General features: G+C 43.9%; 1 protein-coding gene across 6 annotated transcripts in view; it reads left to right on the top strand.

Annotated features, from left to right (window-relative positions):
• The window catches only part of TEX2 (testis expressed 2), a 118,542-nt gene that overhangs the window by 70,745 nt on the left and 33,320 nt on the right, over positions 1–14,477 (top strand). For all 6 annotated transcript variants that reach the window (XM_034942724.3, XM_034942723.3, XM_055102145.2 and 3 more), the window contains exons 3-5: positions 108–308; positions 1,316–1,646; positions 6,788–7,035. In XM_034942724.3, the coding sequence (XP_034798615.1) occupies positions 108–308; positions 1,316–1,646; positions 6,788–7,035 (780 nt within the window). The remainder of the gene's footprint in view (positions 1–107; positions 309–1,315; positions 1,647–6,787; positions 7,036–14,477) is intronic.

The raw sequence follows: 14,477 nt of genomic DNA, 5'->3' as shown, positions 1-14,477 counted from the left end.
TGATCAAGTTTGGTTTCAGTGTCCCAAATACCACAGTGTTCATCATTTCACACTAAATCAGATTTGCGATTATTCTGATATTACTAATGGAAGTTTTTCTTCATCAGGGATGGATGAATGAGATTTACAACTATGATCCAGAAACCTACCATGCGACTTTGACACATTCAGTCTTTGTTCGACTTGAGGGTGGAACCTTAAGACTTTCAAAGCCCAATAAAAATATATCCAGGAGGGCCAGCTACAATGAACCCAAGCCAGAGGTCACCTACATCAGCCAGAAAATCTATGACCTCTCAGACAGCAAGGTGAGCCTGAGCAATTTTGGAAGGATAGCTTAGATGAATGAAAAGCATATGGCATCTTGGATGCTTAACTGCATTTTTTTATACCCTAAAAAGGTTTGTTGTCGTTGAAGTATCAGTATACCTTAGGACAGTACCTCTCACACTTTAAAGTTTATGCACATCACCTGGGCATCTTGTTAAATGCAGATTCTGATTCAGTAGCTGTGGGCAGGGCCTCGGGCCTGCATTTTTATGAGCTCCCAGATGATACTCAGGCTGCTGGTCCACAGACCACAACTTGAGGAACAAGTGTTGTGCACTCAGAATTCTGCCTTTAAAAGCTAATTATTTCAGTCAAACAAAAAGCTGTGTGGCTATGTGTGGTGATTCTACGGTACTTAACTATCGAAGTCTTTGTACATGTGCAAATGATAGATATGCAAAATAACTACATTTTGATTAAGTATTATATACTTCTATTTTTGTGAGAAATGTAAATTATGTATTCCACAAAGCTATTGTTTCTCTGTTCTTACAGTTCATCTGAATGATCTTTAGATTTCTCCAATGTGAGAGAAGTACTTAAAATAGTTTTTATATAAGTTTATTCTTAACTTGAGTTTGATACTCAAGGTTGACTTTAGCTTCCCATCTAGATTTTAGCTATCTTTTTTTTTCTTCCAACTTAAGTTTGGTCCAAGGTCATTAAATTCAGTTGATAGCCAAACATAGTTGATGATAAGCAGCTAAACATTATTATTGTGCTACTGCCACCTGAAAATTATGGATATTTATAACTCTCGCAAAATTATTAAATACCTACTTTGTGGAATGATTTTGAAGAATAACAAGACACTTCTGAAAATTCCAGTTTCTGTAGTCATGTTATGAATAAGTGTTAAAAGTTATTTCATATTCATCATTTTAGTCAAAAAGTCTATAAGGTTTGCACTTTGTGCTATGCATAATATTAATGCATAGTGTAGCCAATCTTTAATATATAAATCATCATTTTTCTTTCTCTGTAGATTTATCTTGTACCTAAAACTTTGGCTCGAAAGCGAATCTGGAATAAAAAGTACCCCATTTGTATCGAGCTTGGTCAGCAAGATGACTTTATGTCTAAAGCTCAGACTGATAAGGAGACTTCAGAAGAGAAGCCGCCAGCTGAGGGAAGCGAGGACCCTAAGAAGCCACCCCGCCCTCAGGAGGGAACAAGATCTAGCCAGCGAGATCAGATACTCTATCTCTTTGGGAGAACTGGCCGAGAAAAAGAGGAATGGTTTAGGAGATTTATTCTGGCATCTAAGCTAAAGTCGGAAATCAAGAAGTCGTCGGGTGTCTCTGGAGGTAAACCAGGTAATGATGTTTGTGCTAAATGCTTATGCATTTTTAAAGGGCCACTAGGGAGAATAGAGAAAGAATGCCAGGTAGGAAGGAAGGAAGGAAGGAAGGAAGCCCACCCTGAATTGATGGTTGTCTGCCACCTAATGTGCGTTCTCATGACTCATTTACCATCTAGGCTGATCACTGCAGCCCTCTGTCCCAAATCACTTAACCAATGATGGATCCATTTGCAGATGATGTTTATTAGCCTTTGCTGGTTATGTTTTATTTGTATATAACGTGACTCCCCTGAGAGAAGCAGCAACAGAAAAACCCTGGTTCTGAGATGGCAGGTGAGTCAGGGAGATCCTTCAGGCTGGTACTTTCGAGCACCTGACCCTCAATATGTCTTCCGAGCCTGAGCTTGCCATAGAATGCAGAATCCTTGCACTTCTGACCATTCAGGTCAGATCATGGTCATTCGGATTGATAACCATGCAGCACCTCTTTGCTCAGCTTTGGCTGGGCTTGGAGCTGCAAGAGACACAAAACCAGTAAAAAGCAGTAGCTCCCCTGTCCTTCAGGTGTTGTGCCTGTTATGCAAAACTGGCACGTATGAGTCAGGTGTTCACAAATTGCCGTGCTAAAATGAGTGTGGTGTAACCAATAATTGGGACAAGACCAGTGTGGGTGTTATTAGGGAAAGCTTTCTTACATGGATCTGAAACAAAGACTAGGAGGGAGCCACTCTGGGGCTTTCTCTAACAAGGCATTTGTGTTGATCCGGGAGTTATGCTGGTCACATGAGTGTCACACATTGCTTCAGAGTGCTTTGGTTCCTTCCCCTGGAACATAATCTGAGCCTTTGCCCTAACTCCTTTGCTAACCTTCCATTCTGTCAGCTTCAACACCAGATTCCATCCTAATCCCAGCACTGAGATCTAAGAAGTCCCTTTTAAGAATCAAGACGAATGGGGAGATTACTAGATATATTTATTTCCTAGGGCTGCTGGGACAAAATACCACAAGCTGGGTGATTTACAACAGAAATGTATTCTCTCACAGTACTGGAGGCTGGAAGTCTGAAATCAAGGTGTTAGCAGGGCCATGCTCCTTGTGAGACTCTGCATAGAATCCTTTCTTGCGTGTTTGCAGCTTCTGGTGGTGACCATCAATACTTGGCCCACAGCCGCATCACTCCACACTGGCCTATCATCACATGGCATTGTCTGTCAGTGGCTCTGTGTCTTCTTGGAAGGACACCAGTCATATGGGATTAGGAGCCCACCCTGTTTCTAGTATGACTTTATTTTAATGAATGGCATCTACAATGACTCTGTTTCCAAATAAGGTCACATTCTGAGATACTGGGGTTAGGACTTTAACATATTTTTTGGAGGACACAATTCAACCCATAACACTGAGTAAAAGAAAATTCAAGTGGGTAAGAACTCCTCAGCACCAGGCACTGCCTAGCTCTCCTGGTAGGTCTAAACCTGTGCTGCTTCTCACGGTAGCCACCAGCCCCATGTGGCTTTTGAACACTTGAAGTGTGGCCAGTCCAGATGGAGGTGTGCTCTAAGTATAAGATGCACATTGGATTTCAAAGTCTTAGTCCAATAAAAGAATGTAAAATATCTCATTAATAACTTCTTATATTGGTTACATGTTGAAATAATATTTTAGATATATTGGGTTAAAAATATATTCAAATTAATTGTATTCTTTTTACCTTTCTTTTTCTTTCTTTCTTTTTTTTTTTTTTTTAAGATGGAGTCTAGCTTTGTTGCCCAGGCTGGAGTGCAGTGACACGATCTTGGCTTACTGCAACCTCCGCCTCCCAGGTTCAAGCAGTTCTCCTGCCTCAGCCTCCTGAGTAGCTGGGATTACAGGCACCCACCGTCACGCCCAGCTAATTTTTTATATTTTTAGTAGGGACAGGATTTCACTATGTTGGTCAGGCTGATCTTAAACTCCCAGCCTCAAGTGAACCGCCCACCTTGGCCTCCCAGAGTGCTGGGATTACAGGCGTGAGCCACTGTGCCCGACCTCTTTTTACATTTTTAAATGTGACTACTAGAAAATTTAAAATTGTTTATGTGGCTCAGATTGTATTCCTACTGGAAATATAAAGGTCTACTGGTCTAGGCACTGAAGCTCAGAATCAGGTAACCCACGGGGGTATATGGGGCCACCAGGAAACACCACCTTAGGTACTTAGGGGCCCCCCAGAGCACCTTCAAAAGAGGCATGTTATTCATGGACTTAAATAAAGCATTTGATTATTTTTAACGAGTTCAATTTTTGGAAATCCTGCCAAAAGTTCCACTCAGCACACAACAAACATAATGGTAAGAGTCAGAGATGTGGGAAAACCTTCAGTGCACTCACTGGTACTAAAGCAAGGCTTACACACCACTAATGTCTTCGTACATCTGTAAGTCTGGGTTGCCTTTGAAAGCTATGAATTGAGATATTTATGGTAAGTTTAAGCCACCAAAAGTGTGATTAAACTAGTAGCAAGGTAAATTGGTGAGCACTGTGCTGTTCTTCAAAACCATCTCTGAATCAGTGACTACATAGGTGGTCAGCCGTGAAGGTAGGACTGGTCTGATTCTCTGAGGCCAGGTACATCTGTCAGTACCAAGAAGTTAGAAGTCTTCCTGCTCGACGACCTGCCCTGTCCTCTCCCTCAGGGATGCTGTCACCAAAATCATAGATTTCTCTAGCAACACGGATTGTGCTTCTCAGACTTGAATGTTTGACGGGATCTTAAGATGCAGGTTCTGACTTGAGGTCATGGGTGGGGCTGAGATTCTGCATTTCCAGCCAGCAGTGCCCAGGCTGCAGGTCAGGAAAGGCCTCCCGGAGGAATAAGAATCTGGAGACAGCAGGAAAGCCACATGGTCATTTGGCAGAATTCCAGTATGGTCTCTGCACAGGAAGGTCCTTGACTTTATCAGGAGCTATTGTCCATGAGACCCACAGTGCAGTGATGATTCCTGTGCTTTGTCCCACTCAGGGGAAGGGTGAGGTGATGTGAAGAGGCTGTTCTGTGGGCAATGAGCACCAGCCAGGCCTCGTAGGGGGTTCCTTTCCTCCTCTACATGGAGTGTGGCTCAGTCACAATGGGATCAGTTTGGTTTGAAGTGTTGGTATCATGCTGCCCTGTTTATTTCATCTTTTTTTCTCTTTTTTACTATTAACTAAACTGTAATCTTTATTTGGATTTCACTGGTTTTTCTACTAATGTCCTTTTTCTCTTCCAGGATCCAATCCAGGATATTAAATGTAATATTAGTTTACATCTATTTTTTAATGTTTTTGATGTAGCTTTTATCCTAGCAGTTAAAAAAATGCTAAACATGAAAATGGTATAAGGATAATAAAAGTTACAAAAATGTATTTTTATAGTTATGCAGTGTAAAATATTAAAGTGCTGGAAATTATCTGGCTAAAATTTAAATTAAGAAATGGCTTGCGTGACCCTTTGTGAGGCTCTGGGGAATTATGGTTCTGATGGTTGGAGCCTCTTAAGAAGAAAATGGTTTGATTTGATTTTTTGATTTCTTTCTTTCTTTCTTTCTTTCTTTTTTTTTTTTTGAGACAGAGTCTTGCTCTGTTGCCCAAGCTGGAGTGCAGTGGTATGATCTTGGCTCACTGCAACCTCTGCCTCCCAGGTTGAAGCGATTATCCTGCCTTCAGCCTCCCCCAGTAGCTAGGACTACAGGTACAGGCCACCATGCCAGGCTAATGTTTTGTATTTTTAGTAGAGATGTGGTTTCATCATGTCGGCCAGGCTGGTCTCGAACTCCTGACCTCAAGTGATTCATCTGTCTCGGCCTCCCAAAGTGCCGAGATTATAGGCGTGAGCCACCGCGCCCAGCCTGGTTTGATTTTAACCACTTTACGTTTCACCTGGCCATCAGAGTAAATCTAAATAAAATTGTTAGCATCAGGCGCATCCCATGCTTAAAACCTCTGGCGCAACAGGGTCAATATTAAATCCGAGGTTGGCTTTTGAGGCACTTTGCAGTCTGTTCCTGGCTAATCTCTCCATCCTCATTTCCTATCCTCTGCCCCCCGTACTATGCTTAGAACTTCACTGAATCTCTCACTGGCCTCCAAACATACTGTGCCCTGTCACTGCTTTTTGCATATGCTGCTTCCTGTACCTGGAATACTCTTCCCCACCTGGGCCAGGAAAATGGCAACTATTCCCTCAAGATACAGCGTAGATGTCACTGCTGTGAAAGTCAGCTAGGGTAAGCACCGCTCCAGTCTCTTGGGCAGAGGTAGTCACCCCCTTCTTTTTGCCCAGAGAGTCCCTTACTTGTGCTACAATTTTGACACTTGTTACAGAAGATTGTGATTTATCTGCTTAGGTGTGTGAGTTCAAGGGCAGGGATTATGTCTTCTTTTTAGCATGGCGTGCTTGAAAGTGCTTGATGCATAATTTGTCGAATGAAAGATGACATCTTTGGAATTGCTGTGAGCTTGTGGATGAACAATTAATTAGCTCTCTACCCACTTTCCATTTACCCCTGATAGCACTGACAAGTTCGCCACTACTTGGGATGTGTTGGTCCTATATTTGACCTTTTCCTAAAAGATCATCAGGAGAAAAGAGAATAGTACCTGCCAACTATATTTCTTTACTTCCATTACTCTAATTATCTTGGAGAGGAATAAAAACTGTTCTTAAAAATTACCTTAGAGAAAAAGGTACTTTTCAGGGTGGGAAATAAACTTATAAAATTTTTTTTTTTTTTTTTGAGACGGAGTCTCGCTCTGTTGCCCAGACTGGAGTGCGGTGGCATGATCTTGGCTCACTGCAAGCTCCACCTCCTGGGTTCACACCATTCTCCTGCCTCAGCCTCCCGAGTAGCTGAGACTACTGGCGCCCACCACCACACCCGGCTAATTTTTTGTATTTTTAGTAGAGATGGGGTTTCACTGTGTTAGCCAGGATGGTCTTGATCTCCTGACCTCGTGATCCGCCCGCCTCGGCCTCTCAAAGTGCTGGGATTACAGGCGTGAGCCACCATGCCCAACCCCTTATAAATATTTTTAAACAGTCATTTGATAGCATTGTAGCTGCTTTTCTCAGGAGTCCGCTTACTTTGCAGTTGTTTTCTTCATTGTGTGAATAGCCCCCGTCTTCTTGGCTCCAGGGCTTTTGCCTGCACACAGCAGACACAACAGTCCGTCCGGGCACCTGACCCACAGCCGCAGCAGCAGCAAAGGCAGTGTGGAGGAGATCATGTCACAGCCAAAGCAGAAGGAGCTGGCAGGCAGCGTGCGGCAGAAGATGCTCCTCGACTACAGCGTGTACATGGGCAGGTGTGTCCCCCAGGAAAGCCGAAGCCCCCAGAGGAGCCCCCTGCAGAGTGCGGAGAGCAGCCCCACAGCTGGGAAGAAGGTAAAGCTGGCTGCTGGGCTGGACCTTTTTCACTTTTCGACTTAGACACATTTCTTCATGCGTAAGTGCTCCGAAGCCCTGTTGTGGGCACTGGGATAACAGTGGTACACAAGACAGAGAAGGACTCTGCCTTTGGGGAACTTGTAATCTACTCAGGAAGACAGCAAGAAACAAGCACCGGGTGGTGGGAAGAATGAAAATAAAGCAAGGGAGGAGGGGAAGTGGCCAGAACTGCTATTTTATTTATTTATGTATTTATTTATTTTTAATTTTAAAAAGTTTGTACTGTTTTTCTCTGCTATTTTGGATGGGTGGTCAGGAAGGGCCTCTTTGACGAGGTGACTTTTGGGCACAGACCTGTTGGTCACGGGGGAGTGAGCCATGGTGATGGGTGTGGGAGGAGCACTCCAGGTGGGAAAAGCAGCAACCCAAGGGCCCGCCGTAGGCATGTGCTTGGAATATTCGAGGAACAGCAAGGAGGCCTGGCCGGACAGTGAGCAAGGGAAATGGGGAGGTAGGGAGGCTGGAGGATCAGGATGGGAGGCCATGGGAGGGTTTTGAGCAGGGTATGATGTTGACTGATCTAAGTATAAAAAGATAAGTGGCTCTTGGTGGAGAACTGGCTGTAGAGGGAAAGAAGGAGTGGGGGGTGACTGTCATAGTGAAGGCTGGACCAATGTGAAGGTAGTGACAGTAGGTGGTGAGGAGAGGCTGGGCTGGGGTGTGCTTGGCAGGAGGCGCTGGCTGGATTTGCTGACGTGAGAGAACGCAGAGGCCAAGATTTGCACTTTGACCTGAGCAACTGGGTGATCACTAGGGGTTGTTGCAGAATCACTGGTGATTCAGGTCTCATTCCTCCAAAACCATTGTATTTTCAAATTCTCAGTCTCCTCGGCTATGCCCAGTGCTTTTGAAGATTTACCATGAACATTCTTTACAAAGTGTAACCGGACACGGACTTAGGATCATCTCTGATAAGATAACTCCTGTAAGCTGCCAGATGCCAGGCTCTGTTAGGCACTTTAGTAGAATTACTCTGCTCTCTTGAACAGTCCTGCGAACTAGACAGGATTGTCTCCATTTTGTAAGCGGAGAAACTGAGGCTTGATGAAGTTAGGTAGCCTAGTCACACAGTTGCTAAGTGATGGAGTGTGCAAACCTGACCTGAGAACCCAGGGGCCCCTTGGTTCGCTGAGACTATTTTGCTGGGTTATTCTGAAAGCCTGCTTGGCCTGAGGCCTCCTGCCTCTACTTTGCACACTATTCAGAGTCACAGTCTCTGCCTGGGGGACACTTAACCTCTCTTTCATATCCAGGTGTTTGACCTCTTTTTTTTTGAGACAAGGTCTCGCAGTGTCACCCAGGCTGGAGTGCAGTGTCGTGAACATGGCTCATTGCAACCTCGACCTCCTGGGCTCAAGTGATCCTCTCACCCTCCTGGGCTCAGCCTCCCAAGTAGCTGGAACTACAGGTGTGTGCCACCATGCCCAGCTAATTTTTGTATTTTTTGTAGAGATGGGGTTTCACCATGTTGCCCAGTCTGGTCTTGAACTCCTGAGCTCAACAGATGCACCTGCCTCGGCCTCCCAAAGTGCTGAGATTACAGGCGTGAGCCACTGCCCTTGGCTGTGTTTGACTTCTTACAATGACCATGTGTATTTCTGTTCTTAATGAGAAGCAAGCCATTGCTCTTGATCCGTTGATCCTCTTCAGTGTGGAAGAGGTCACTCACCTGATCTGTTTGAATTTGTCAGGGCAATAAAAGACCATATGCCTCTGCTGGCCTGCGACCCATTACCTCTGCACTGAGTCACCCCGGCTTTAGTGGGAAGCAGACCTCCCTCTAGGCAAGAGTGGGGTGATATAAAACTTTTCTACAAATGGTCCTGTTTACCACTGGTGAGTTTCCCCTCCCTCCAAATGCGAGGCTGTCAGCTGTCTGGACTCTCATCAGACTCAAGAAAATCAAGAGGAGAATTGTGCACTGACGTAAGAAAATTATCCAATAAAATGCTTCCTTTTGAAAGATTTCCCCAAATTAAAAAACAAACCTGATTTTAGAGCTTTGTTTCCTTGGTTTGTGTTACATATGCATATTGTATGCTATGTTCACTGGGGTCCCTGATGTCACAGCCCAGCATTGCTGTCAGGGGCTCTCTCGTTCCAGCCACCTGGCACTTACCCTTTAAGCACCCAGACATTTCTTTTCCCTCTTCTAAGTCTGATGACTTTTTTTTTTTGAGATGGAGTTTTGCTCTTTTTCCCCAGGCTGGAGTGCAATGGCGTGATCTTGGCTCACTGCCATCTCCGCCTCCCAGGTTCAAGCGATTCTTCTGCCTCAGCCTCCTGAGTAGCCAGGACTACAGTCACACGCTACCACGTCCGGCTAATTTTGTATTTTTAGTAGAGACGGAGTTTCACAATGTTGGCCAGGCTGGTCTTGAACTCCTGACCTCTGGTGATCCACTCTCCTTGGCCTCCCAAAGTGGTGGGATTACAGCGTGAGCCACTGTGCCTGGCCTCTGATGAAATTTTTTTTTTCTTTTTTTAGTTGGAGTCTCACTCTGTTGCTCAGACTGGAGTGCAGTGGTGCTGAAAATTTGAATTAGAAAATATCACTATTTTGCGGGGCAAGGGCCTAGTTTTCCAAATGTTTAGTGCCTGGTTTGGAAGGGGATTTAATTCAGGAAACAAGGAAACTCTTTTTTAAAAAATGTCTGAAAGTGCAATGGTACTACTTCCAGCATGGGTACATCAGGAAGAGAGACTCCACAGGTCGGCTGCAGATTTGCTCAGGGGTGTGAGTCCAGGGAGGCTGCTGGTTCTGTGTGCCCTGCATTGCCTGCCTGGGAGAGAGGCCATGGTGCCTGTCCTCCAGTAGTGAGGCTCTGGTGTTCAGGTTGCATAAGGCACTTCCACTCTCCATTTCAACAGACAGTTTTAAAAAATGTTAGAGATAATATTAACATATGCCACCCCGGTATGGAGAGTCCTGTCCTTATTACTACTCGTCGTGCTCATCATCTCATATCTATAAACTGGATTACAAGATATTATTACCTGTTTGGTGTTATCAGAAGATGAGAATGTTACAAAGCAAATAGGAGTCAAATAGAAACCAGGAAGTCTGTAACTGGCAGAATAGTTTTCCAGGGCTTCCCTTGCTACCCCCACAAAGTAGGCTTTTTAAACACTTAGAAGTTGAATTGGAAAATGTTTTTGTTGCACTAAGTTAAAAAATGAAGCTATATATCCAATTTAAAAATAAATTTTAAAAAGAATTCAGACAAGAGTGCTAAAACAAATCAGTGGAGAGAAAGAATAGTCTCTTCAACAAATGGTGCGGGAACAACTGGATATCTACGGGCAAGAGAATGGAGCTGGCCCTCTACCTCACACCATACATAAAAATTAACTCAAAATGGATCATAGACCTCAGTGTAAGAGCTAAAACCATAAAACTCTCAGAAGTAAAATTTGTGACTTTGGGTTCGATAAACCTTCTTAGCTAAGATACTAAAAGCATAAGCAACCAAAGAAAAGATAGGTAAATTGGACTTCATCAAAATTAGAAACTTTTGTGCTGCCAACAATACCATCAAGACAGTGAAAAGATAACCCACAGGATGGGAGAAAATGTTTACAAATCATTTATCTGATAAGGGTCTGGTACCTAGAAATATAAAGGACTGGTACCTAGAAATGTATAAAGGACTCTTACAACTCAATAACAAAGAGATAAATAACCAGATTAAGCAACGGGGCTGGGTGCAGTGGCTCACGCCTATAATCTGAGCACTTTGGGAGGCCAAGGCAGGAGGATCACTTGAACTCAGGAGTTCAAGGCCAGCCTGGGCAACATATTGAGACTCCATCTCTACAAAAAAGAAGAAAAAAAAAATTAGCCAGACATAGTGGCATGTGCCTGCAGTCCCAGCTACTCAGAAGGCTGAATCAGAATTGCTCGAGTCAGGGAGGTCAGAGCTGCAGTGATTAGTGTTTGCACCACTGCACTTCAACCTGAGCAACAGAGCAAGACCCTGTCTCAAAAAATAAAAGGGTAAAGGATCTGAATAGACATTTCTCCAAAGAAGATACACTAACGCCCAAATAAGCAAGCACATGAAAAGATGCTCAGTATCATTAGTCATCAAGGAAATGTGAATCAAAACCACAGTCAGATGTCACTTAACACCCACCCAGATGGCCACAATGAAAAAGACATCTGATGGCCAGGCACAGTGGTGGCTCACACTTGTAATCCCAACACTTTGGGAGACTGAGGCGAATGGATCACTTGAGCTCAGGAGTTCGAGACCAGCCTGGGCAAGATGACAAAACTCCATCTCTACCAAATAAATAAATAAATAATAAAAATTTTTAAAAAGATAGATGATAACAAGTATTAGTGAGGATGTAGAGAAATTGGAATCCTTGGCCGGGTGCGGTGGCTCACGCCTATAATCCTAACACTTTGGGAGGCCGAGGCGGGTGGACTGCCTGAGCTCAGGAGTTTGAGGCCAGCCTGGGCAACATGGCAAAATCCCATCTCTACTAAAAATACAAAAAATTAGCCAGGCATGGTGGCGCATGCCTGTAATCCCAGCTACTGGGGAGGCTGAGGCACGAGAATCACTTGAACCTGGGAGGCAGAGGTTACAGGGAGCCAAAATCATGCCGCTTCACTCCAGCCTGGACAACAGAGTGAGACTCTGCCTCAAAAAAGAAAGAAAGAAAGAAAGAAATAGGAGTCCTCATACGTTGCTGGCAGGAATGTAAAATAGTCCAGCCACTGTGGGAAATAGTTTGGTATTTCCTCAAAAAGTTAAACAGAGTCACCATATGAGCCAGCAGTTCCACTCCTAAATATATATCCAAGAGAAATGAAAATACATGTTTACACAAACACTTGTACACAAATATTTATAGTAGCATTATTCACAATAGCCAAAAGTGGAAAATGGTGGGGCACAGTGGCTTGCGCCTGTAAGCCCAGCACTTCAGAAGGCTGAGGTGGGTGGATTACTTGAGGCCAGGAGTTCAAGACCAGCCTGGCCAATATGGTGAAACCCCATCTCTACTAAAAAGACAAAAATTAGCCGGGCGTAGTAGTGCACGCCTGTAGTCCCAGCTACTCGGGAGGCTGAGGCACAAGAATGGCTTGAACTCAGGAGGCATAGGTTGCAGTGAGCCGAGATCACACCACTGCACTCCAGCCTGGATGACACAGCAAGACTCTGTTTTAAAAAAAAAACACACAACAAAAGTGGCAAACAACCCATATTTCCATTAACTGGTGAGTGGATAAAGTGTGGTATATGCATAGATGATAATATTATTATGCAATAAAAATAAGTTTATTATGCAATAAAAAGGACGCACTGCTACAACATGGATATGCCTTGAAAACATTAGTGAAGGGAGTCAGTCACAGAAGAACACATTGTATGACTTCATTTATAGGAAATGTCTGGAATAGGCAAATTCATAGAGACAAACTAGTTTCCTAGACTGGTGGGCAGGGGGATGGGGAGGAGTTGGGGAGGAATAGGGAGTGACTGCTAATGGGTACAGGGTTTATTTGGGGAGTGACGAAAATGTTCTAAAATTGACTGTGGTGATAGCTACACAACTCTCAATATACTGAAAACTATTGAATGTACTCTATTTTTAAAAATTATTTTTGTGGTAAAATACATAGACATAAAGTTTGCCATCTTAATCATTTTAAAATGTATAGTTCAGTAGAATTAAATACATTCATAATGTTATGCATTGACCACCACCATTCTCTTCAACTTGTATAATTGAAACTCTGTACTCATTAAACAGTAACTCCCCTGTCCCCCTCCTCCCAGCCCCTGGCAACCACCATTCCCTGTCTCTCGGATTTTGACTATCCTAAGTACCTCATATAAGTAGAATTATACAGTATTTGTCTTTTTGTGACTGACTTATTTCACTTAGCCTAATGCCCTCAAGATTCATCCATGTGGTAGCGTAAGTCAGAATCGCCTTCCTTTTTGAGGCTGAATCATGCTCCATTGTGTACGTATGCCATTTTGCTTATCCATTCCTCCATCGGTGGGTGCTTGGCTTGCTTCCACATTTTAGCTATTGTGAATGATGCTGCTCTGAACATCAGTGTACACATATCTTGTTTTGAGACCCTGCTTTCAAATTTGTGGGGGTATATAGCCAGAAGTGAAATTAGCGCATCTTAAGGGTAATTCTGTTTAAATTGTTTAAGGAACCGCAATACTGTTTTCCACAGCAGCTATGGAAGGATGGAAAAATTGTATGATCTATGAATTTCATCTAAGTAAAACTGTAAAAACAAAACAAAACAAAACAAAAAAAACAAAACCAGCCGGGCATGGTGGCTCACACCTGTAATCTCAGCACTTTGGGAGGCCGAGGCAGGCAGATCACCTGAGGTTGGGAGTTTGAGACCAGCCTGACTACCATGGAGAAGCCCCGTCTGTACTAAAAATACAAAAAATTAGCCAAGCGTGGTGGTGAATGCCTGTAATACCAGCTACTTGGGAGGCTGAGGTAGCCTCCCTTGAACCTGGGAGGCGGAGCTTGCAGTGAGCCGAGATCGTGCCACTGCACTCCAGCCTGGGCGACAGAGCGAGACTCCTTCTCAAAGAATACAAAACCATGTAGCCAGATCTAATTTTGCTTTTTTTTTTTTTTTTTTTTTTGAGACAGCCTTGCTCTGTGGCCAGGGTGGAGTACAGTGGCACGGTCTCGGCCCACTGCAACCTCTGCCTCCTGGGCTCAAGCGATTCTCCTGCCTCAGCCTCCTGAGTAGCTGGGACTATAGGCACGCACCACCACACCCAGCTAATTTTTGTATTTTTGGTAGAGACGGGACTTCACCATGTTGGCCAAGATGGTCTCAATCTCTTGACTCCGTGATTTGCCCGCCTTGGCCTCCCAAAGTGCTGGGATTACAGGCATGAGCCACCACGCCCGGCCTAATTTTGCTTTTTAAAAGTTCTGTATTCTTAAATGTATATATACACTGAAAAGAGACTGAAAGAAAATATAGTAAAACTGTTTTAAATAATGTTTAAAATGTTTTAAATCTGAGTAGCAGGATTATGGGTGTTTTCTGCAGTGAATATGCATTGTTTTTATAATCAAGGGAAAGAAACACACAGGGGTAGGGTCCTCCGCTGTGTCATTTCCTGGACCACACTGTCCCTTGTGCAACCCCCCTGGCGGTACACTGGGTGCGGCCAAAAAGGAGTGGGGGCACTACACACTCTTTGTAATAGAAAAACTGGGCTGGCCTCCTGGCCATTTGTAATAGGAAATGTTACACCACAGACTTCAGTAAATCTGTCCTACTTTAGTTTTAGAGGTTAGTTTTAAATAACACGTATCCCAAGAGCGACGCAGTTTTGATGGGCTTGCTTCAGCTTCAAACCATT

The sequence above is a fragment of the Pan paniscus genome, chromosome 19 (genome assembly GCF_029289425.2).
Source record: "Pan paniscus chromosome 19, NHGRI_mPanPan1-v2.0_pri, whole genome shotgun sequence".
NCBI classification, from domain to species: domain Eukaryota; kingdom Metazoa; phylum Chordata; class Mammalia; order Primates; family Hominidae; genus Pan; species Pan paniscus.
The sequence above is the reverse complement of the archived record's forward strand: the minus strand, read 5'-3'. Positions and strand labels throughout refer to the sequence as shown.